Genomic DNA, 26,045 nt, shown 5'->3' with positions numbered 1-26,045 from the left:
ATTGTATTAAATCCCCAAACAAATCAAAAATCAAAAATAAATTTTGATAGAATGAAACCCTATCATGAGTAAATTCTCTTTCAGATTCTTCGGACTGTTTCCAGTCATCCTTTGCCAATATTCCATAACACCGATCAACAATACCATTGGAATCTTCTTTCACGAAGAATCAAAATTAAAAATTTCTAATAACAAATGGACCCTTCTTGTTTATAAAGATTTAGAACTAATAAAAAATACAATAGAAAATAATGATAAAATACTAAACAACCTGTTAAACACCCTCGATGAAGACGTACCTCGAATGTTAGCTTTTAAGACGGAAGTCCAAACTCACGTTAGTCTCCTTAGACAAATATCAAACTCCATAAATCAAAAATACTCAGACATTATGGTTGACACACGCAAATACATTTTTAGAGAAAAACGTGGATTAATAAACGGTATGGGATCAATTTGGAAATCTATAACTGGAAATCTAGATGCCTCAGACGGTGAATATTTTAATGAATGGATAGACAAACTAGCACGTGACGAACATGAACTAGAGAACCTCTTAAAAAATCAAATTTCCGTAACAACCTCAGTAATAAAGAACTTTAACGCCACCATCCAAAAACTTCAAGTTGACGAGGAAACATTTAATAAAGATATAGAGGAAATTAGGAATTCAATAATGGATATTTCTGATCAGCTCAAATACTACTCATCCCAAATCGCAATTTTAAACATTTGTGAATCATTAATGGAGAGTTATTCATTTATTGAAAACTATCTTAATGATGTCATAAATGCAATAACTTTCGCAAGATTAAAAATACTACATAGTTCAATCATCACCCCGCAAGACTTAATTGAGTCCTTAAAGCACATATCACAATCATTACAAACCAATAACCTTCCATTACCAATCTACACTTCTAGTGTGGCTCAATATCTCGATATAATAGAACTACAAGCATACCAAATAGATTCTAGAATAATTTTTGTTCTCAACATACCACTGGTAGATCCTGAAAAATATACTTTGTTTAATTTGTATCCAATTCCAATATTGGATAGTCGAACAGGTCTTCATCATATTTTAACTACATCATATAAACACATTGCGCGAAATGATGATTCACTGTTGTATGTAACAATCCGGAACCTAGCAACATGTAAATCTCTTGGAGGAAGAACAAAACTATGTTCCAGTATTCTTCCATATCCAATAGACACAGACGCCATCTGTGAAGCCCAACTCCTCAGACAACTAAGTAATCTACCCAGGACATGCCAGACTTCCATAATACTTGCAAAAGATTACAACATCCAAGAAATTAGCCAAAACTTATGGCTAATAGCCGTTGCTGACCCTCTTCCCATAACAATCAAATGTGGTACCAGAGATATCGTCACGAAAATCACTAACAACAATACACTCTTGAAACTCCAACCTGAATGTAATGCATTTGTTGGCAGCACGAGAATCCACGCCCAAAAACAGATTGACACACATGACAACATCACTTATAGCAGTCATCCAGTTATTATACCCTATAGCTGCTGTGACCACATACCAGAAAAAATACATTTGCCCGATTTGAAACCACTTAAACTGAATAAATTGAACGTAGAGGACCTCAACATAGCACAACATAAGCTAAACCAATATTCTGACGAACTAGACCGGCTCATAAAGCAACCTTTTGTTAACAAACACATAAGCTGGTTTACTATTGTAACAATAATCTTGATTGTAGTATTGCTCATCCTCTACATCACCTGTAAATGCAAAAAACGAAGAAATCTCAAAATAGGAATCGCCACTTCAAGCGATGACTATCCTCCTTCACCACCTAAGCATCCAGGCAATACTTTTACCAGACAATGGAGGAAGATCCTCCCCAGAAGAAGACCAAGCATCCATATTGGAGATCTCGTAGAAGAGGGAGAAGAACTAGAGCTCAACCCGAACAAACAGATGTGTTAAAAAGTTGCTGTCACCCATCAACTTTTTTCTTAATGGGGGAGCTGTTATATCCGATTTTCCCACAACAAATGTCACCTTCACAAAGTCACCCAGTCCTTGGTTCTCACCGGATCAAATAACACTTATCTAAACCAGATAAGTCACTTCCCAGACGCCGGATCAGCAGACACCCACACACACGGTCAACCAAGATGCCTGTTCCCACTGAATCGGCATATTTTACGTATAAATAGGATAACAAAAACTATTGTATAAGATTTTATTAGATTAGACTCTTTAAGTTAAGTCATGATACTGTAATTTTTGATTTTATATAATAAAAATATTTTTTTAAAAAGTTAATTTTAAAATCAGTGATATAACATATATATCTTTTATTTATTTTTGTTTACCTTTTTAAGACCATCTTGTTATGTTATAAATATTATCCCGGCAAGACTATCCGGTTTACAGGGGCTATTTCTAGGGAGTTGAGTTTGGTCGACGGTCTTGGTTTAAGAGTTCTAAACAACAAGAACAACTCCCTAGATCTGATAGGTTCCAAGTAACTTGTCTTATATTATAGGGAGTTTTTTTTTTCTTTTCTTTTCCTTTTGCTTTTCATATACTTTTTTTTTTAATTTTATATACTAGGTGCTTAGAAAAAAAAAAAAAAAAATCCGCTCTACAAAGTGGGCGTTTGGCGGAAGTTGGATGACTCAGTGGCGCGAAACATTGGAGTTGTCCAACTCAGTCAATGGGTAGACTAACTTTGTACAGTTAGCTGGTGGTGGTAAAATTCCACTTAGTGCTCTTTTACCAGTATGGGGTGTCTTCCATTAGAACATACCCATACTAAGGCTCAATAAAAATATTTTTTTTAAAAAATTTATGGAAATTAAGGAAGGAAGGGGAGATTGGATTTTCATTTTTTTTTATATAGTACTTTTCTTTTGAAAGTTTTTTTTTTTTTAAATTTAATTTCCTTTTGGTAGATTTAATATATTATAGGGTGTTTGAAAGTTTGAAGATTACTTATCTACTTACATTTCATTTTCTAATTAGGATTATAACTTGTTAAGATTTTCTTTTAATGTAACGTTTCAGCTAGACAGGGCTAATTAAATAAATTACTTATAGTAAATCTTTGAGGCGAATTGAATTTTTTTGGGCGGAATTCTTTTGCTGGGCTAGGGGAAAATCGGCACTGCTGGGTCATGCTTACTGTAATACTGTGAAAATATAAATTGTTTTTGAATTGTTTTTCTGAATTTGGAGATTTTTTAAGAGTGATTTAGGTATAAAGATATTTAGAGCTTATAGAAATAAAATTTAGATAGGTATTTTATATTAGATATTGTTATTATAGATATATTATTAGGTATAATTATTCTAGGTTGGGGGGGAATCTTACTGAGGTGTTTTACTAACAGTGATTAGTGTTGCAACTCAGTAAAGCGTTTATACTGTCATTGGGATTTTAACGTAGGTTAGGGGCAGTACAAACCCGGGACTTCAGATTTTTTTTTTTTAATTTTTTTTGGAACGGGGTGGGTTGCACTGTGTGCACCGTACCTTGTTAGCGGCTTAGTTGCTCAAGTTACATCACAATACACAATACATACAGGGGACTATAATTAAAAAAAAAAAAAGGGGAAAGAAAAGAAAAAAATTTATTATTTTTTTTTTTATTTTTTTTTGTTTGTGTTATTGGCGGAGATATTTTTGGGGAAAATGGATATAAATAAATTGGAGCTGGACGAGCTTGAGTATGAGCTATCAGCTCGAGGTGCTATCACGGCTGGTACTCTTATTGAAAAGCGTCAACGTTTAAGGTTATATTTGAAATTAGAGAAACTTAATAGCTTGCCGATGTTTGAGGTAATAGAATTGGACCCTGATAACGAAGTTGATATTTGTACAGGAAAGTGTAATTTATTGGAAAGTGCTATCTCAGGTCTTAGTGAATTAAATATTAATAAAGAGTATAGTAGGTTGCGGTCTAAGGCCTTACATATCCAGGGTCGTTTCAAGAAGTTATTAGAATTTCATCCTGATTTTTCTGAAGAAGTAATGAGTTTGTCTACTCAGCTAAATTCTATTATTGATAGGTTAGAAATGGCCAAGAGAACCTTGACAATGAGTGTAGAGGAAATTTTGCAGGTGCCGGTTACTATTGAGGCTTCCCCTGGAGAGGACTCCCTTCTGGATCATCCTCTTCCTGTTTCTCAAGCTCAGACAGAAGTCTCACAGCATCTTTCACCCAATGTGATTCCTTCGACGGTATCTGTAAATCCAGGTCCCTCTTGTTCGTTTCGGCCTGCTTCAATTCCGTTTACTCGAACAGCACCAACTTTTTGTGACCACACTTCGACACATTTAGTTCAGTCACTTCACACCATTCCTTCTACGAACGTTATTTCACAGGATCCAGTTAACCCAATAACGTGTTCTTATTATTCCCCATCGAGGAACTATTCCTTTCCTCCACAATCTAATTCCACCTTGAAGCGGAATGTACTTGTGTTTACTTCTGCTAATGCTAATGATGTCACGATTCCGTTAGGTTCCGATGATCTGGCTAAGAGCTTTTCAACAATTTCAAAATGGCAGTTACATTTTGATGGTTCTGGTAGTGTTACCAATTTTATTGAGCGTGTAGAGGAGTTGGGTTTTGCTTGTGGAATATCTTGGAATCAGCTGCTGCATTGTGCAGTAATTTTATTTTCGGACACAGCCTTGTCTTGGTATAGATCTATACGCAGTGATATCAGGTCATGGGAAGAATTGAAATGTAAACTTAGGTCTGCCTATTTATCGTCAGAATATGAGGAGGATATTTGGTGTGATATAAGGAATAGGACACAAGGTCCAGTGGAGAAGTCGGTAATCTTTATTGCACAAATGCGAAACTTGTTTCGAAAGTTACGTGAACCTCCATCCGAGGAAATGCAACTTCGCATTATACGCCGAAATTTGCTCCCCTCATTGCAAAATCAACTTGCACTTCACAATTTCACCAACATCACAGAGCTGGAACTTGCAGCACAAGAGATTGAGAACATCCAATTGCGAACTCAACGCATGCAACCTCCTCCAGTAAACCCTAATAATGTCGCCGAGCCTGAGTTGATGTATCAGCGACCAAGAAACCCTCGTGTACATACAATGAATTCTTCACCGCACCTTCAGAATTCTCGTGGTCCGGTGGTTTGTTGGAATTGTCGTAGTACTGGCCATTTGAGTAGTACTTGTCCACAACCCTTTCGTCGACACTGTTTCCGTTGCGGTCGGGAAAATGTGACTACCCGTTCATGTCCAAATTGTAGTAGGTCGGGAAACCCAAGGGCGAACTGTTAGTTAGTCGAGAGATCAGTTCGATTCCTAAGGTCTCGACTAGTAACCCCAGCTACCCTATTCTAGATTACGCCTTCGCACAGTGCAAGGGTGATGATCGTCCTCATCTCGAAGTCTCGATATTTGGTATGAAATTTATTGGCTTATTGGATTCTGGAGCAAATGTTACTGCTATTGGTTTAAGCATATGGAATATATTACAACGTTCAGACATACAATTGTTATCATCACCTTTTTCTCAGTGCAATTTTGGAAATCATAGTTCTAGTAAAGTGGTTGGCGCAATTAACTTACCTATTGTTTTGTATGATAAGGTAGCGGTTTGCAGTGTTTTGGTAGTGGAGAAATTGAGTTGTCCATTGATATTGGGTACCGATTTTTGGAAAACTGTTGGTGTCATTCCTGATTTGCAAAATGGTTGTTGGTATTTTGGTGTGCCGTCTCAGGACATCTGTATCACTGAAGCCATTATTCCTCAGGAAACTTTAACTCCAGAACAGCGATCCGCCTTGGATAAATTGACTTCAGAATACTTTTCTTTAATGGGTGGTAAGCTTGGTCGAACAGATTTAGTGAGGCATCAGATTAATACTGGTAATGCCCAACCCATTCGTTTGCGCCCTTATAGATACTCACCCGCCACTCTAAAGATTATCGATGAGGAGGTTGATAACATGCTGCAACTCGATATTATCGAGCCATCACAATCTGCCTGGTCTTTCCCTGCCTTAGTAGTACCGAAAGGTAATGGTAAATGGAGATTTTGCGTGGACTATCGAAAACTAAATTCTGTTACGGCTAAGGATGCTTATCCGATCCCTTTTATTGATAGTATTTTGGACAAATTAAGAAATGCAAAGTATCTTACTTCGTTAGATGTTAACTCTGCATATTGGCAAATCGAGGTTGATGAACATTCACGTGATAAAACTAGTTTTTCTGTCCCTGGTCGGGGACTTTATCGATTTAAGAGAATGCCATTTGGGTTGACGAATGCCCCTGCAACTTGGCAGCGATTGGTAGATACCTTATTGGGAGCTGATTTGGAGCCACATGTCTTTGTTTATTTAGATGACGTAATCTGTATTTCTGAGACTTTTCAGCAACATTTAGAGGTTTTGGAAGAGATTTTCCAGAGATTTCATAGAGCCGGTATAACACTCTCTCAGGATAAGTGTAAATTCTGTCGATCCGAACTTAAGTATTTAGGATATGTTGTCGATAAAGATGGACTTCATGTCGACCCGGATAAGGTGACAGCCGTATTGAACATTCCGACTCCAAAGAACACCACCGAAGTCCGACGTGTCATCGGTATGGCGTCCTGGTACAGGCGTTTTATTCCTCAGTTCTCAACCGTTATTTCTCCCCTTACCGCTCTTCTTTGTAAACACAAAAAGTGGAACTGGACCCCAGAATGTCAAAATTCGTTTCAGAACATCAAAAATTCGTTAGTTTCCGCTCCTGTACTTACTTGTCCTGATTTCTCGAAACCCTTTTTGGTTCAGACTGATGCCTCAGCGTATGGGATCGGTGCTGTATTATCTCAAGAGTTTGATGATGGTGAACATGTTATCTGTTACATATCTCGATCTCTGTCTAAAGCAGAGAGGAATTTTTCCACCACAGAGAGAGAACTGTTGGCCATTATTTATGCTTGCGAGAAATTACGACCCTACTTAGAGGGATACTCCTTTAAAGTGATAACAGATCATCATAGTCTGAAATGGATTCATAGTCTGAAGGAACCAACAGGACGGCTTGCCAGATGGGTTTTGCGGTTGCAACAATTCGATTTTGAGGTTATTCATAGAAAGGGCCAAGATCATGTTGTGCCGGATGTTCTCAGTAGAGCTGTGCCAGAGATTGCTAAATTGAGTGTATACCAGGAACCAGAAGTTGCAGATAAGTGGTATCGAAGAGTTTTCAATCAGGTCGTAGAGAATCCTATTAATTATCCCCAATGGCGAATTGAAGGAAATTTACTTTACAAGTATGTGAAATGTTCTTACCCGTCTCTTCGAGATGATGAAGATTTCTGGAAGGAAGTAGTACCCAAGGATCGAAGACGTATGATTTTGGAAGAAAATCATGATCATCCTTTGGCTGGTCATGGTGGTGTCATGAAGACATACGAACGATTGAAGCGTCGTTATTATTGGCCAAAAATGAGAGCTGATGTCCTCCGATATGTTAGGCATTGCGCCAAATGTATTTCGCAAAAGCCCCTCCGGGAGCGACACGGATTAATGGGACAACAAACTCAAGTTTTGAAGCCATGGAACACGATTAGCGTCGATCTTTTTGGGCCCTTGCCTCGTTCTACTCAGGGTTACGAATACGTATTGGTCGTCTTGGATACCTTCACTAAATTTCCTTTGTTCTTCCCTCTTTGCTCAGCTAAGGCCCCTATGATTTGTCGTCTTATAGAGGAACAAGTTTTTCTCATTTTTGGTGTTCCCCAATTTCTTATTTGCGATAATGGTGCTCAATTTCGAGGTGAACTTTTTTCCAAACTGTGTGAGCAGTATAAGGTCAATATCCGATATACTCCGGCTTATCATCCCCAGGCCAACCCCGTGGAGCGTGTGAATCAAGTCCTTAAAACCATGTTAAGTTGTTATATTGAGGATAATCATAAGAATTGGGATCGACTTCTACCTAAGGTTGGTTCTGCCATAAGATCTTCGGTGCATGAAGCCACCGGGCTCACTCCCTATTTTATGAATTTTTCCAGAGAATATATGCCCTCGGGCGACCAACACAATAATAGGGATGTTCCCAGTATCACGGTTGGCGACTTTATGGCACGTTCACGTGAATTAAGTAAAGTATATAGGGACGTTGAGGAGAGACTGAAAGCGGCGCATCAAAGATCAAAGAATCGTTATAATCTTCGACGAAGACCAATTAGTTTTGAGATCGGTGAGCGAGTTTATCGCAAAAATTACGATCTTTCTGATGCTAGTAAAAACTTTACCGCCAAACTCGCACCAACATTTTTGGGCCCCTTTACAATAAAGAAGAAGTTATCTCCGGTAGTCTATGAACTGATTGACGAAAAGCGCAAGTTTAAGGGTGCTTGGCATGTTAAAGATTTGAAAAAGATCCCAAAAGAAGAGCTACTCGTTGATTCCGATTCCGATTAGACTTTATCGATTTTGCTTACTGGTCGGGACGTATGTTTTTTTTTTTTGTGTTTTACTTATTAGTTCTTTTGATTTTTTTCAATTCAAATATAATTTCTTTTTCTCCAGTTTCTTTCCTCAAAGCTGTGCGGACTGGGTATTTTGATGTTTTTGCGGTTATTGGATAGTAGCTACCTTGTTTGTTTTTCTCTTTCTAGTGAAGTTTCTTGTGGTGAAGGCCTACCACTTGAAGCATTTTAGATTTCCGATTAGGAATTCTATCAGAAATTACTAGAAATTCTGTGTTATTTGGTATTTCGTTGGTTATTATAGTATTATTATTTCATGAGTCAATCAATTTGAAGTTTTAATTTTTCTGACTTATTTTAATGCTTGAATAGCATTTTCAAATAATTAGATTGTTCGCACATTCTTTACTTCCCTTCCCAGTTGGATGCTTACTTCTCTTCGCATGAGAATTACTTTTCTGGTAATTCTCTTGGGGGAAGAGGGGGAGTTGTTGCAGGATTAATTACGCTTTAGACGGGATCTGGAGAATCCTAACTTTTATTCATTTGGTTAAAATATTTAAAAATGACTTTATTCTAAATTTTTCTTTCAAAACTGAGACACCCACCATAATTACAATTGCCTTCGACTCTTAATGGAATTCGCCAATATTTTTCATTAAACCACTATCAATATTATCACCATTTTAATTCTTTGTTATTGTTTACAATATGCTGTGCATGGAGAAGATTTCACGGCAATTGAATTGGTCAACCGGTTTACTAAAGCGGACGCCAGTGGCGCCGCGTGTCGAATTATTACGATTTGGCCCGTAATTGTACTTTCCACTAGGCACTCTATGGTTTGCTTATTAGTGACCTATGTATGGGTTTTGGTTGGGCCCATAGCGGCTAAACCCATAAAGTAACGAGTGAAGTTCCTCAATCTCCGGTCTTGCGCCCAGACGTCTTTTGGACTACTACTTAAGCAGTTCCGCGACGCATCTGGGGGTCTTTCCAGCTCCTGCGTCCGTCAAGAGTGAACCGTGCTGCCCGCTGTGACGGAGAGAGGTTTGAAATAAATCTATTATCATCTCTCTCCGCCAGCACCTTTTTTGTTAAAATAACATCTAAAACTAAAATGCATTAGTGTTTCTTCAGTTTCAACGAAATATTTTTGAAGCAGGATGGGTTTTAGTAGTTTGATGCCTCTCGAAACTTCGTAAGTAGTTTTCACCGTTGGTGACATTTTATTTGGTGTTCCGTGTTTCCATTGAGAAATCTCTCTTAGGGCTCCTTAAATATGACAGTGTAAACCGCCAGCCGTGACCCAGCAGTGATGAGGATTTCGCCCTGAAGCCTGAAAAATAATTTCGCCGCCCTTAGCCCCGTCAACACACATCATGCCGTAAGCCCTATGTGGTGAAAAATTGCCCATCGCGGGCTCTCGCCCCCGAAAGAAGAACACCATGGAACTTGACCCGTAAGCACATTCTTTTAATCTTAACCATATTCTTCTTTTGATTTTTTTGTATGATTTAACATGAATTTATTATCACTTTCTCATTTTAATATTTAAAACTTAAGTAACTATATTTATGGTATAATTATCTAAATTAAAACAATTCAATGTTACGCCTTATTATGTAATGCTTCCGAAGTGATCACTGACGAATTCAGGTATCTACCTTTGGGCTATAAACTTGTATATATATATATATCTTTTATTTATTTTTGTTTACCTTTTTAAGACCATCTTGTATATTTATTTTTAGCCGAAGAAACACTAATGCATTTTAGTTTTAGATGTTATTTTAACAAAAAAAGGTGCTGGCGGAGAGAGATGATAATAGATTTATTTCAAACCTCTCTCCGTCACAGCGGGCAGCACGGTTCACTCTTGACGGACGCAGGAGCTGGAAAGACCCCCAGATGCGTCGCGGAACTGCTTAAGTAGTAGTCCAAAAGACGTCTGGGCGCAAGACCGGAGATTGAGGAACTTCACTCGTTACTTTATGGGTTTAGCCACTATGGGCCCAACCAAAACCCATACATAGGTCACTAATAAGCAAACCATAGAGTGCCTAGTGGAAAGTAAAATTACGGGCCAAATCGTAATAATTCGACACGCGGCGCCACTGGCGTCCGCTTTAGTAAACCGGTTGACCAATTCAATTGCCGTGAAATCTTCTCCATGCACAGCATATTGTAAACAATAACAAAGAATTAAAATGGTGATAATATTGATAGTGATTTAATGAAAAATATTGGCGAATTCCATTAAGAGTCGAAGGCAATTGTAATTATGGTGGGTGTCTCAGTTTTGAAAGAAAAATTTAGAATAAAGTCATTTTTAAATATTTTAACCAAATGAATAAAAGTTAGGATTCTCCAGATCCCGTCTAAAGCGTAATTAATCCTGCAACAACTCCCCCTCTTCCCCCAAGAGAATTACCAGAAAAGTAATTCTCATGCGAAGAGAAGTAAGCATCCAACTGGGAAGGGAAGTAAAGAATGTACGAACAATCTAATTATTTGAAAATGCTATTCAAGCATTAAAATAAGTCAGAAAAATTAAAACTTCAAATTGATTGACTCATGAAATAATAATACTATAATAACCAACGAAATACCAAATAACACAAAATTTCTAGTAATTTCTGATAGAATTCCTAATCGGAAATCTAAAATGCTTCAAGTGGTAGGCCTTCACCACAAGAAACTTCACTAGAAAGAGAAAAACAAACAAGGTAGCTACTATCCAATAACCGCAAAAACATCAAAATACCCAGTCCGCACAGCTTTGAGGAAAGAAACTGGAGAAAAAGAAATTATACTTGAATTGAAAAAAATCAAAAGAACTAATAAGTAAAACACAAAAAAAAAACATACGTCCCGACCAGTAAGCAAAATCGATAAAGTCTAATCGGAATCGGAATCAACGAGTAGCTCTTCTTTTGGGATCTTTTTCAAATCTTTAACATGCCAAGCACCCTTAAACTTGCGCTTTTCGTCAATCAGTTCATAGACTACCGGAGATAACTTCTTCTTTATTGTAAAGGGGCCCAAAAATTTTGGTGCGAGTTTGGCGGTAAAGTTTTTACTAGCATCAGAAAGATCGTAATTTTTGCGATAAACTCGCTCACCGATCTCAAAACTAATTGGTCTTCGTCGAAGATTATAACGATTCTTTGATCTTTGATGCGCCGCTTTCAGTCTTTCCTCAACGTCCCTATATACTTTACTTAATTCACGTGAACGTGCCATAAAGTCGCCAACCGTGATACTGGGAACATCCCTATTATTGTGTTGGTCGCCCGAGGGCATATATTCTCTGGAAAAATTCATAAAATAGGGAGTGGGCCCGGTGGCTTCATGCAATCTCTGGCACAGCTCTACTGAGGCTTTAGCAATCTCTGGCACAGCTCTACTGAGAACATCCGGCACAACATGATCTTGGCCCTTTCTATGAATAACCTCAAAATCGAATTGTTGCAACCGCAAAACCCATCTGGCAAGCCGTCCTGTTGGTTCCTTCAGACTATGAATCCATTTCAGACTATGATGATCTGTTATCACTTTAAAGGAGTATCCCTCTAAGTAGGGTCGTAATTTCTCGCAAGCATAAATAATGGCCAACAGTTCTCTCTCTGTGGTGGAAAAATTCCTCTCTGCTTTAGACAGAGATCGAGATATGTAACAGATAACATGTTCACCATCATCAAACTCTTGAGATAATACAGCACCGATCCCATACGCTGAGGCATCAGTCTGAACCAAAAAGGGTTTCGAGAAATCAGGACAAGTAAGTACAGGAGCGGAAACTAACGAATTTTTGATGTTCTGAAACGAATTTTGACATTCTGAGGTCCAGTTCCACTTTTTGTGTTTACAAAGAAGAGCGGTAAGGGGAGAAATAACGGTTGAGAACTGAGGAATAAAACGCCTGTACCAGGACGCCATACCGATGACACGTCGGACTTCTGTGGTGTTCTTTGGAGTCGGAATGTTCAATACGGCTGTCACCTTATCCGGGTCGACATGAAGTCCATCTTTATCGACAACATATCCTAAATACTTAAGTTCGGATCGACAGAATTTACACTTATCCTGAGAGAGTGTTATACCGGCTCTATGAAATCTCTGGAAAATCTCTTCCAAAACCTCTAAATGTTGCTGAAAAGTCTCAGAAATACAGATTACGTCATCTAAATAAACAAAGACATGTGGCTCCAAATCAGCTCCCAATAAGGTATCTACCAATCGCTGCCAAGTTGCAGGGGCATTCGTCAACCCAAATGGCATTCTCTTAAATCGATAAAGTCCCCGACCAGGGACAGAAAAACTAGTTTTATCACGTGAATGTTCATCAACCTCGATTTGCCAATATGCAGAGTTAACATCTAACGAAGTAAGATACTTTGCATTTCTTAATTTGTCCAAAATACTATCAATAAAAGGGATCGGATAAGCATCCTTAGCCGTAACAGAATTTAGTTTTCGATAGTCCACGCAAAATCTCCATTTACCATTACCTTTCGGTACTACTAAGGCAGGGAAAGACCAGGCAGATTGTGATGGCTCGATAATATCGAGTTGCAGCATGTTATCAACCTCCTCATCGATAATCTTTAGAGTGGCGGGTGAGTATCTATAAGGGCGCAAACGAATGGGTTGGGCATTACCAGTATTAATCTGATGCTTCACTAAATCTGTTCGACCAAGCTTACCACCCATTAAAGAAAAGTATTTTGAAGTCAATTTATCCAAGGCGGATCGCTGTTCGGGGGTTAAAGTTTCCTGAGGAATAATGGCTTCAGTGATACAGATGTCCTGAGACGGCACACCAAAATACCAACAACCATTTTGCAAATCAGGAACGACACCAACAGTTTTCCAAAAATCGGTACCCAATATCAATGGACAACTCAATTTCTCCACTACCAAAACACTGCAAACCGCTACCTTATCATACAAAACAATAGGTAAGTTAATTGCGCCAATCACTTTACTAGAACTATGATTTCCAAAATTGCACTGAGAAAAAGGTGATGATAACAATTGTATGTCTGAACGTTGTAAGATATTCCATATGCTTAAACCAATAGCAGTAACATTTGCTCCAGAATCCAATAAGCCAATAAATTTCATACCAAATATCGAGACTTCGAGATGAGGACGATCATCACCCTTGCACTGTGCGAAGGCGTAATCTAGAATAGGGTAGCTGGGGTTACTAGTCGAGAACTTAGGAATCGAACTGATCTCTCGACTAACTAACAGTTCGCCCTTGGGTTTCCCGACCTACTACAATTTGGACATGAACGGGTAGTCACATTTTCCCGACCGCAACGGAAACAGTGTCGACGAAAGGGTTGTGGACAAGTACTACTCAAATGGCCAGCACTACGACAATTCCAACAAACCACCGGACCACGAGAATTCTGAAGGTGCGGTGAAAAATTCATTGTATGTACACGAGGGTTTCTTGGTCGCTGATACATCAACTCAGGCTCGGCGACATTATTAGGGTTTACTGGAGGAGGTTGCATGCGTTGAGTTCGCAATTGGATATTCTCAATCTCTTGTGCTGCAAGTTCCAGCTCTGTGATGTTGGTGAAATTGTGAAGTGCAAGTTGATTTTGCAATGAGGGGAGCAAATTTCGGCGTATAATGCGAAGTTGCATTTCCTCGGATGGAGGTTCACGTAACTTTCGAAACAAGTTTCGCATTTGTGCAATAAAGATTACCGACTTCTCCACTGGACCTTGTGTCCTATTCCTTATATCACACCAAATATCCTCCTCATATTCTGACGATAAATAGACAGACCTAAGTTTACATTTCAATTCTTCCCATGACCTGATATCACTGCGTATAGATCTATACCAAGACAAGGCTGTGTCCGAAAATAAAATTACTGCACAATGCAGCAGCTGATTCCAAGATATTCCACAAGCAAAACCCAACTTCTCTACACGCTCAATAAAATTGGTAACACTACCAGAACCATCAAAATGTAACTGCCATTTTGAAATTGTTGAAAAGCTCTTAGCCAGATCATCGGAACCTAACGGAATCGTGACATCATTAGCATTAGCAGAAGTAAACACGGGTACATTCCGCTTCAAGGTGGAATTAGATTGTGGAGGAAAGGAATAGTTCCTCGATGGGGAATAATAAGAACACGTTATTGGGTTAACTGGATCCTGTGAAATAACGTTCGTAGAAGGAATGGTGTGAAGTGACTGAACTAAATGTGTCGAAGTGTGGTCACAAAAAGTTGGTGCTGTTCGAGTAAACGGAATTGAAGCAGGCCGAAACGAACAAGAGGGACCTGGATTTACAGATACCGTCGAAGGAATCACATTGGGTGAAAGATGCTGTGAGACTTCTGTCTGAGCTTGAGAAACAGGAAGAGGATGATCCAGAAGGGAGTCCTCTCCAGGGGAAGCCTCAATAGTAACCGGCACCTGCAAAATTTCCTCTACACTCATTGTCAAGGTTCTCTTAGCCATTTCTAACCTATCAATAATAGAATTTAGCTGAGTAGACAAACTCATTACTTCTTCAGAAAAATCAGGATGAAATTCTAATAACTTCTTGAAACGACCCTGGATATGTAAGGCCTTAGACCGCAACCTACTATACTCTTTATTAATATTTAATTCACTAAGACCTGAGATAGCACTTTCCAATAAATTACACTTTCCTGTACAAATATCAACTTCGTTATCAGGGTCCAATTCTATTACCTCAAACATCGGCAAGCTATTAAGTTTCTCTAATTTCAAATATAACCTTAAACGTTGACGCTTTTCAATAAGAGTACCAGCCGTGATAGCACCTCGAGATGATAGCTCATACTCAAGCTCGTCCAGCTCCAATTTATTTATATCCATTTTCCCCAAAAATATCTCCGCCAATAACACAAACAAAAAAAATAAAAAAAAAATAATAAATTTTTTTCTTTTCTTTCCCTTTTTTCTTTTTTTTTAATTATAGTCCCCTGTATGTATTGTGTATTGTGATGTAACTTGAGCAACTAAGCCGCTAACAAGGTACGGTGCACACAGTGCAACCCACCCCGTTCCAAAAAAAATTAAAAAAAATCTGAAGTCCCGGGTTTGTACTGCCCCTAACCTACGTTAAAATCCCAATGACAGTATAAACGCTTTACTGAGTTGCAACACTAATCACTGTTAGTAAAACACCTCAGTAAGATTCCCCCCCAACCTAGAATAATTATACCTAATAATATATCTATAATAACAATATCTAATATAAAATACCTATCTAAATTTTATTTCTATAAGCTCTAAATATCTTTATACCTAAATCACTCTTAAAAAATCTCCAAATTCAGAAAAACAATTCAAAAACAATTTATATTTTCACAGTATTACAGTAAGCATGACCCAGCAGTGCCGATTTTCCCCTAGCCCAGCAAAAGAATTTCGCCCAAAAAAATTCAATTCGCCTCAAAGATTTACTATAAGTAATTTATTTAATTAGCCCAATCTTAACAAGTTATAATCCTAATTAGAAAATGAAATGTAAGTAGATAAGTAATCTTCAAACTTTCAAACACCCTATAATATATTAAATCTACCAAAAGGAAATTAAATTAAAAAAAAAAAAAACTTTCAAAAGAAAAGTACTATATAAAAAAAATGAAAATCCAATCTCCCCTTCCTTCCTTAATTTCCATAAATTTTTTAAAAAAAATATTTTTATTGAGCCTTAGTATGGGTATGTTCTAATGGAAGACACCCCATACTGGTAAAAGAGCACTAAGTGGAATTTTACCACCACCAGCTAACTGTACAAAGTTAGTCTACCCATTGACTGAGTTGGACAACTCCAATGTTTCGCGCCACTGAGTCATCCAACTTCCGCCAAACGCCCACTTTGTAGAGCGGATTTTTTTTTTTTTTTCTTCTAAGCACCTAGTATATAAAATTAAAAAAAAAAAGTATATGGAAAGCAAAAGGAAAAGAAAAAAAAAACTCCCTATAATATAAGACAAGTTACTTGGAACCACTAATTGTTTCACCCTGTAGTACCAAAATAAGAAAAAAAAAATTACTTCAAGTATCTTTTATACTACTTGTGTACACCACCCTGTATAATTCTATAATAAAATTAAATTAATTAAAAAAAAAAAAATTCAGGGATCAAAGTCCACCCTGTATACCAACAAAATTCAATGAAGATTTATTAAATTGATTAAACAATAAAAGTTGACCCTGACCTTTCTATCAGTAAAACAAAATCCTATTTAAAAAAAATTATTTAAAACAACCCTTATTAATAAGTATGTACTTGTATATAAAAACCACTAATAAGTCATATTCCTGCCTAATAACTGCCTTAACGCCCAACGTGGGGCGCCATCTTGTTATGTTATAAATATTATCCCGGCAAGACTATCCGGTTTACAGGGGCTATTTCTAGGGAGTTGAGTTTGGTCGACGGTCTTGGTTTAAGAGTTCTAAACAACAAGAACAACTCCCTAGATCTGATAGGTTCCAGAAACCCTGTTAAATTTAAAAGATGGAACAAAAAAAAAAGAACCTATTAGGCCGGCTTCGTGGGTTCTCTGTATGGTCAGTTGCCTCAGTCACACTCACTCACTCAGTAGTAAAACACCTTAATTTAATTTAAATAGGGTGTTTATTAAAGTCTTCATACTCAATAGCTTAACTTATCAGAAACAAGGAGTTAAATCTACATGGTAAGTAAATATAAGTAAATATACAAGATGGTCTTAAAAAGGTAAACAAAAATAAATAAAAGATATATATATATATACAAGTTTATAACCCAAAGGTAGATACCTGAATTCGTCAGTGATCACTTCGGAAGCATTACATAATAAGGCAATAACATTGAATTGTTTTAATTTAGATAATTATACCATAAATATAGTTACTTAAGTTTTAAATATTAAAATGAGAAAGTGATAATAAATTCATGTTAAATCATACAAAAAAAATCAAAAGAAGAATATGGTTAAGATTAAAAGAATGTGCTTACGGGTCAAGTTCCATGGTGTTCTTCTTTCGGGGGCGAGAGCCCGCGATGGGCAATTTTTCACCACATAGGGCTTACGGCATGATGTGTGTTGACGGGGCTAAGGGCGGCGAAATTATTTTTCAGGCTTCAGGGCGAAATCCTCATCACTGCTGGGTCACGGCTGGCGGTTTACACTGTCATATTTAAGGAGCCGAAGTTTCGAGAGGCATCAAACTACTAAAACCCATCCTGCTTCAAAAATACTTCGTTGAAACTGAAGAAACACTAATGCATTTTAGTTTTAGATGTTATTTTAACAAAAAAAGGTGCTGGCGGAGAGAGATGATAATAGATTTATTTCAAACCTCTCTCCGTCACAGCGGGCAGCACGGTTCACTCTTGACGGACGCAGGAGCTGGAAAGACCCCCAGATGCGTCGCGGAACTGCTTAAGTAGTAGTCCAAAAGACGTCTGGGCGCAAGACCGGAGATTGAGGAACTTCACTCGTTACTTTATGGGTTTAGCCACTATGGGCCCAACCAAAACCCATACATAGGTCACTAATAAGCAAACCATAGAGTGCCTAGTGGAAAGTAAAATTACGGGCCAAATCGTAATAATTCGACACGCGGCGCCACTGGCGTCCGCTTTAGTAAACCGGTTGACCAATTCAATTGCCGTGAAATCTTCTCCATGCACAGCATATTGTAAACAATAACAAAGAATTAAAATGGTGATAATATTGATAGTGGTTTAATGAAAAATATTGGCGAATTCCATTAAGAGTCGAAGGCAATTGTAATTATGGTGGGTGTCTCAGTTTTGAAAGAAAAATTTAGAATAAAGTCATTTTTAAATATTTTAACCAAATGAATAAAAGTTAGGATTCTCCAGATCCCGTCTAAAGCGTAATTAATCCTGCAACAACTCCCCCTCTTCCCCCAAGAGAATTACCAGAAAAGTAATTCTCATGCGAAGAGAAGTAAGCATCCAACTGGGAAGGGAAGTAAAGAATGTGCGAACAATCTAATTATTTGAAAATGCTATTCAAGCATTAAAATAAGTCAGAAAAATTAAAACTTCAAATTGATTGACTCATGAAATAATAATACTATAATAACCAACGAAATACCAAATAACACAAAATTTCTAGTAATTTCTGATAGAATTCCTAATCGGAAATCTAAAATGCTTCAAGTGGTAGGCCTTCACCACAAGAAACTTCACTAGAAAGAGAAAAACAAACAAGGTAGCTACTATCCAATAACCGCAAAAACATCAAAATACCCAGTCCGCACAGCTTTGAGGAAAGAAACTGGAGAAAAAGAAATTATACTTGAATTGAAAAAAATCAAAAGAACTAATAAGTAAAACACAAAAAAAAAACATACGTCCCGACCAGTAAGCAAAATCGATAAAGTCTAATCGGAATCGGAATCAACGAGTAGCTCTTCTTTTGGGATCTTTTTCAAATCTTTAACATGCCAAGCACCCTTAAACTTGCGCTTTTCGTCAATCAGTTCATAGACTACCGGAGATAACTTCTTCTTTATTGTAAAGGGGCCCAAAAATTTTGGTGCGAGTTTGGCGGTAAAGTTTTTACTAGCATCAGAAAGATCGTAATTTTTGCGATAAACTCGCTCACCGATCTCAAAACTAATTGGTCTTCGTCGAAGATTATAACGATTCTTTGATCTTTGATGCGCCGCTTTCAGTCTTTCCTCAACGTCCCTATATACTTTACTTAATTCACGTGAACGTGCCATAAAGTCGCCAACCGTGATACTGGGAACATCCCTATTATTGTGTTGGTCGCCCTAGGGCATATATTCTCTGGAAAAATTCATAAAATAGGGAGTGGGCCCGGTGGCTTCATGCACCGAAGATCTTATGGCAGAACCAACCTTAGGTAGAAGTCGATCCCAATTCTTATGATTATCCTCAATATAACAACTTAACATGGTTTTAAGGACTTGATTCACACGCTCCACGGGGTTGGCCTGGGGATGATAAGCCGGAGTATATCGGATATTGACCTTATACTGCTCACACAGTTTGGAAAAAAGTTCACCTCGAAATTGAGCACCATTATCGCAAATAAGAAATTGGGGAACACCAAAAATGAGAAAAACTTGTTCCTCCAAGATGTAGTAGTATTATTTGACACTTGACTTTGTACTGACATTTGCGATTCAAATGCATCCGATGCTGTTGTTGATGGTCTATCTGTAGCATAAGACTGAGGCAGGCTGAAGCACTATATAAGAATTAGAAACCTTTGACATCGAGCTTTGTACTGAACTTGGCGCTTGGAATGATGCGTCTGATGCTGGTGTTACTGGTCTACTTCTAGATGGAGACTTAAGCCCAGCAAACTGAAGCACCCTAGATGAAGTAGATGTATTTTGCAGCGAATGTTGTACTGGACGCGGAGACCGGTATAATCGAATAGTGTCCATAAAAGACACCCTGCACTCGAACATATTGTCTTCTGACATCGCATCTAAGAATGGCACAAGGGACATTAAAAATGCTTTGTTGCCAATCTTTCTGGTCGTTCTTACTTTGAAGTGCAAAATTGTCAGACAATAGCTTCGTCATTTCCCGAATCTCAGTTACACCCGAAGAATCATTCCTTGGTCTTTTTCTTGTGACTCCCTTAGTTGCGGCTGTAGGTGTCTGAACAGGAGATGAATGGTGGTGTCTCATCTGGAATAGCCAGCTCAGTATCATCCCTTTGCATTGTTGTTACTATTTTATTGCTACTTGTATCATCGCGGAAGTTAGATGCAGTTTCTTTTATATCTAATGTAGGCAATAAAAGGAGGTTATCAAAATAAACATATTTCTTCTTTTTCTTTGCTGATTGCCCACTTTGGGTTAGTTTCATCGCTCTTACCTCTTTTCGAAATTGATCTCGTAACGATTTCCATCGAGTTTGCAGCTCTTTTCCTATAACAATAGAGAATCCGTTTTATTTATTGTTAAAATCTATATCTATTATGCAGTGTGGCCCAATTTTTTTTTCAAAATATTCCAGGAAAATTACAAATAATGGTGCCACATTTTTGTTGGGCCACCCTGTACTTATTAGCGAATAATATTTTCCTTAATAAAAACAAGAATTGTTTCAAATATGTTTCTATTGTTTTAGGTATATTGCAACGGGAGCAGATTTTGCAGCTTTGGAATATGTATTCCAAGTTTCGAAAAGTGCAATCAGATTGATTGTTCGGCAAACTTGTGTGGCAATATGGAATAAACTACAGCCGTTGGAAATGCCACAGCCCAATACTGAATTGTGGACTAAAATAGCCGAAGAATTTTACAGGAAAAGTAATTTTCCCAAGTGTGGGAGCCATCGACGGCAAGCGCATCAGACTTGTTTGCCCTCCGAATACAGGAATGCAATATTTTAACTACAAAAAATATTTCTCCATTGTTTTATTGGCAGTATGCGATGCAGATTGTTGCTTTACCGCAATTGACGTGGGAGGTTACGGCAGAGAAGCAGATAGTAATATTTTAAAATCTTCGGTTTTCGGTCGAAGGTTGGCACAACAGAATCTTGAACTACCAGGAAACAGACTGCTTCCAAACGCTCCAAATATTTCAACCTCTCATGTTTTTGTAGCTGATGAAGCATTTGGTTTGGGTGGAAACGTGATAGGACCTTATGCACGAAATAATCTGTCATTTGAAAAGAAAGTTTTTAATTATCGATTAACTCGGGCTCGCCGATATGTTGAATGCACTTTTGGTATACTCGCCAATAAGTGGAGGGTTTTTCATACCAACATACTGGTTTCTGAAGATTTAGCCACTGACGTTACAAAAGCTGCTTGTGTGTTACACAATTTTGTACGAAGAAGAGATGGAGTTGATTCAAATAACAAATCGAGTTGCTTGATGGAAAACATTCCAGCCATTGACACAGGAGGGCCGTCTGTGGGGATTGCGATTAGAGAAAAATTTAAAGATTATTTTGTAAATCGAGAGGGAGAACTTTTGTATCAGTATGACAAAGTGTAATTATTGCTTTTACCGTAATGTATAAATTAATTATGCGAAAAAAAGAATAAAGTATATAAAAAGTATATATAACATATATATAAGAATAAAGTATATATTAAGTTTGTACCTTCCTAAATTATTTCTTTCCTGAACCGGTAACTCGTTCTAGTTTTCGTACATAACCATGGCCACTTCTTCCCACATTTTCGCCTTAACATCCCTATTGCTATAGTCTTTGCTTTTCATATCGTAAATTCCAGACCGTTTTTTAATTTCGCAAATAAACATTTCTATGTCAAACATTGTCTTCGCCTGCACTTTCAACGAATCCGTCGCACGCACCGTCACCTCGTCTAGTTTACTTCGTACCGAATAACGTGTCAGTGTTGCCAGGTCCAAAATTTTTATTTCCCTAGAAGAATCTGAAAAAATTCCCTAGATTTTCCCTAGATATATAATTTGCTATATATTGACAAATTAAAACAATTGTTTTTTACTAATCCTTTAATTAGGTATATACTTATTTTAAAATACAGATGTAAGAATAAAAACTGCTAATACATATAATACAGCTTAAAAACTAATAAACTAATACTTAAGCTAATACTTAAATGCGTTTTTCAATTAAAAATAAAATGTCTTCTCAGCAAAAAAATATATACTTAAAAAAAATTAATTAATTAATATTTAATTATACAAAAATAATGTTTAATTTTTTATTTATTTAATCGTTATAAATTTGGTCATTTAGCATTGCGACCATTTCTTTCGGAATTACAAATTCAAAACAAGAAGTATTTTTTGTTAAATTTTTAGAATGCATTATGCCCGTTAATGTTTTTGTTGATAGGCGGTTACGTACTTTTGATTTATTTAAATTAATTTCCGAAAAAATCCGTTCTACTGTAGCACTAGAATGCGGCAAACAAAGTAGACTGAACGCAAAATTGCATAAATTGGGAAATATGGGATTATTATTTCCGCCTTTAAATTTGCTAACTGCTATCCAAAAATCTACCAAACTTTCATTCTCAAGTGTATGCAATTCTACATTTTGTAGCTCACGCCACTCTCGATCTAAGTCATTTATCGTGTCTTGTTTGACTAAATTAGGAAACAGCATTCCCAATGGAGCAATAGAATTATATTTTTTATTAACCACTGATTTAGAATCAAGCAAATTTAATTGTTTTATTATTTTTTGAGGCTGATCTTTAAAATTAAATCTTTTTAAAATTTGCTCATATCCTTCAATAAGAAAAGCCAAACATTGTTTCCTAAAATTCAATAACTCACCAGCCTCCATTTTATGTAAATTATTTTGGATTTTAGCAGTGACTATCCCCCCAAGGTATAAATCTTCTATTTTCATAAAATTACGGGGATTTTTACAATCTATGTTTTCGATATCTGTTGAATTAATATATGTGGGGTATAAATGCAAAACGTGACATGTCCATTACATTACAATTTGAGAAAACTAAAAAAAACCTTTTTCGAGGTTTTCATTGCTTTATTGAAATAAGTTTTAATTATTGTTTAAAACTGAATTGTTAAATATGTCTACCCTACCATTTTGATGAATGCATAATCAATAGGCTTCTTTTAATTTAGAGCTATATTTTGGACATGTCGCATTCTGAAACTAAGGCTTGGACATGTCTTATTTTGCACACAACAATCGAGCAGAGCAATGATAAACCCAACTTACTGAAATTATTAGCTCCCGTTTTTTATTAGGAAAAAAAACCAAGTCACTTAGAAAAACTTTATTAAAATAAAAAAAACTTTTACAAAAACTTATTTTTAGATATTAATTTCTTCGTCACTTATTATTTCATTTTCATCGGCAACAACCTGCCTTTTTCTACCTAAAAATTATTTTCTACATTGCTGTCGAAAATATTTTTGAAATAACCTAATGCTTCGTTTGATTTCCATTCATCCCCGTAGTGAGTCTTTAATAAGTTTGAAATGCTTTTAATTTTATCTTCTTTTATTCTCAGCTCAACTTGGAGTGTTTTAGGCCTTACTGCTTCAATTCGCTTCCCTTTTCTACAAATACCTTTTGCTTGTCCTAAATCACTCCTGTATAATGCTTCGCCTCTGACTAAAACCGTGCCTAATTTATTTTTGGTTAGAACGAATCTTTTTGCTGGTTTAAATTTGAAGTGCCATTGTGTAGTAGGTTTTAAAGTTTTTTTTTATTTCAGTTTTCCAGTCGAAAACCTGAAAATCTACACCCATTTTAAAAACTGTTGCCCGATCTTTTATCATGTTCACGTAATGAGAAGGTTCTAGGATCTCCGCAGTTCTTCGGACTACTTTTTCGATATTGCAGAAAACTCTGTCAGGTGGCATAAAAGAATGACCTACTACAGGGAAAAATACTTGTATCTCTTAAAATTGTTCGGAGGCGCATTGGAATTAAACCAGTTGCAAAGCATTCCGATAAAAATCGAATTCTTATTCTGCCCCCCACAACCATCGCAGAAAAGTCGAATGATTTTGTTAGTAGCTTTAAACTCATACGTACTTAGAGTATGATGAATAGCAGATGCAATCTCATTGGAGCTCTTGGGTATTTCGACTTCTGTCCATGTATAACACCTTACGTTTTCTTTTGTTAATGGTGATTTTGAACTTCCTATGACAACTCCAAAATTAAAAAAGTTAATTTGCATTGAAAATTTCGGTAGGGGTAAATTTTTTTGACAGTCAAAAGAAATATTTACTACTTCATCTGAGTTTTGTTTGAGAAAAGCAAAGAAGCTTTTGGCTTGAAGAGTATGGACTCTGTGATTTGTAATAAATGACTGCTTTTCCTTAGGATCCGTGCATCTCCTAATTTTTTCTTTATATTGAAGACAGGTTGAACAAAGATCTGTTTGAGGTGTTCCGAATCCAACGTTGTATTTCCTATTAAAATATTTTCGAAAGTAGCACTGCTTCACTTTTTGATCAGGCTCAGCTTGTTCGTTGTAGACATTCCATAGTTTTTTTATGTTTAAGTCACAAGGCAAATAAACACGATGTGGACTATCAGAGCGGCAATAGTGACTTTCGGTGCACCTTAATGATTCAATGAATGTCTTCATGCAAACCTTTTTGTCATCGTTTTTCCCCATAACACGAACACCACGATGACATGAACATCACATGAACAGCCACGATTCTCCTTTGGCGCTGTTCCTGTGTTTATAAACTTTTTCACCAGGCGCAATATTCTGTCCTTTTTCACTCCTAAGATACCCAGAAATGCCTCCCTACATACTTGAACTGCTTTACCGTCTTGCTGTCGTACCTTATAGGTTAAAGACACTGCTTTTGGCTTACTAGCAGCATGCCCTCTACTTCTTTTTCTTGCAGGCGTGGATCCTGAGCAATAACTTAAAAGAAATGCATCTTGGTCAGCTTTCTTCTTGCTTGAATAAAAACTTCTATGAAACTCCTTCATATCGTTCATGGTAAGATGCCAGCATAGAAATGGTCCATTACTTTCCCTATGTCCACATTTGGGAAATTCTGGTAAAGATTTAGGTGAATATCTGAAACAAAACAAAAAATAAGCTCAGCTTGAAATAGCTTTCCGATTGCTCGATTTTTTTTTATGAATTTGTTTCTATAGGTTGGAATAGTCGTATAAAATATGCATTACATTATTAATAATTTAAGCAATTTTAATTATTTCTCAAACAATAAAAACTCGGCAAAGAATTAAACAAAAACTTCAGCAACATTTTTAAATATTATTAAAAGGGCAAATATTTATGAGAAAAATATTAATATCACAGTCATTTAACGTATTGTAAACATTTATTACGTTTCTTAGTTAACTATGTATTTATTTTTATACTTGGTCTTAACTTACCTTGCTACTTTAGCTTTTTCCCTTTTCCATTCTTGTGGTTGAAAAGATCTTTTTCGAGCTCGATTTTGGGTATCCGGCAAGAGTTTCTTGTTGTTATCGGCCATTATATTTATAATAATTATGAAAACACACGCACAGAATATCAACAAATTTCACCCTCGTGCTTACATGCTTGTAAAGAAAAAAATAATAATACGTTTATACCAAAACATACGATTTATCAGGTGTTAGTAAGCTGCTCGCTGATTGGTCGTGTCGACAACGTCGCATTTTGAATCTCAAATGCAGGTTGCGATGTCGCATTTTGCGTTTAACCGAAATTTTTAACGAGCGTTTATAAGCGTAAATGTCGTGGTTTGCAGGCAAATATATTAGTGGCAGATAGAGAAATTTATACACTTTCTGGGTGCACATGAAGGTCATTTTCGTTGAAAAATGGACATGTCGCGTTTTGCGTTTATACCCCACATATTCTTTTTAATAACAACCTTTTAAAATTTTTTTAAATAACAACCTAATATTGTGTTTAAAATGGTACAAACTCTTTGGTATAGAAAAGGTATTTTAATATTTTCCGATTGCATCTTTAAATTTAAGCTATTGAAAAGTGGTAAGCTAAAATCTAAAAATTCTAAATACATTAAAAAAGAAGGGTTTCGTAAGTTATTTAAAATTTGTTCACCATTTTGTATTTT

General features: G+C 36.7%; 1 protein-coding gene across 1 annotated transcript; it reads right to left on the bottom strand.

Annotated features, from left to right (window-relative positions):
• Positions 1-21,644: 21,644 nt before the first annotated feature.
• LOC126743744 (uncharacterized) lies at positions 21,645-25,510 on the bottom strand. The gene is made up of 3 exons (XM_050450963.1): positions 25,351-25,510; positions 24,584-25,027; positions 21,645-21,891 (listed from the first exon to the last, which is right to left on the bottom strand). Exons 1-3 carry the CDS (start codon positions 25,452-25,454, stop codon positions 21,645-21,647), a joined length of 795 nt encoding a protein of 264 aa, XP_050306920.1. The 5' UTR covers positions 25,455-25,510.
• Between the last annotated feature and the right edge of the window lie 535 nt (positions 25,511-26,045).

Source organism: Anthonomus grandis, chromosome 1, assembly GCF_022605725.1.
Source record: "Anthonomus grandis grandis chromosome 1, icAntGran1.3, whole genome shotgun sequence".
Lineage (NCBI taxonomy): Eukaryota > Metazoa > Arthropoda > Insecta > Coleoptera > Curculionidae > Anthonomus > Anthonomus grandis.
Note: the sequence above shows the minus strand (reverse complement) of the source record. Positions and strands in the feature narration are given on the sequence as shown.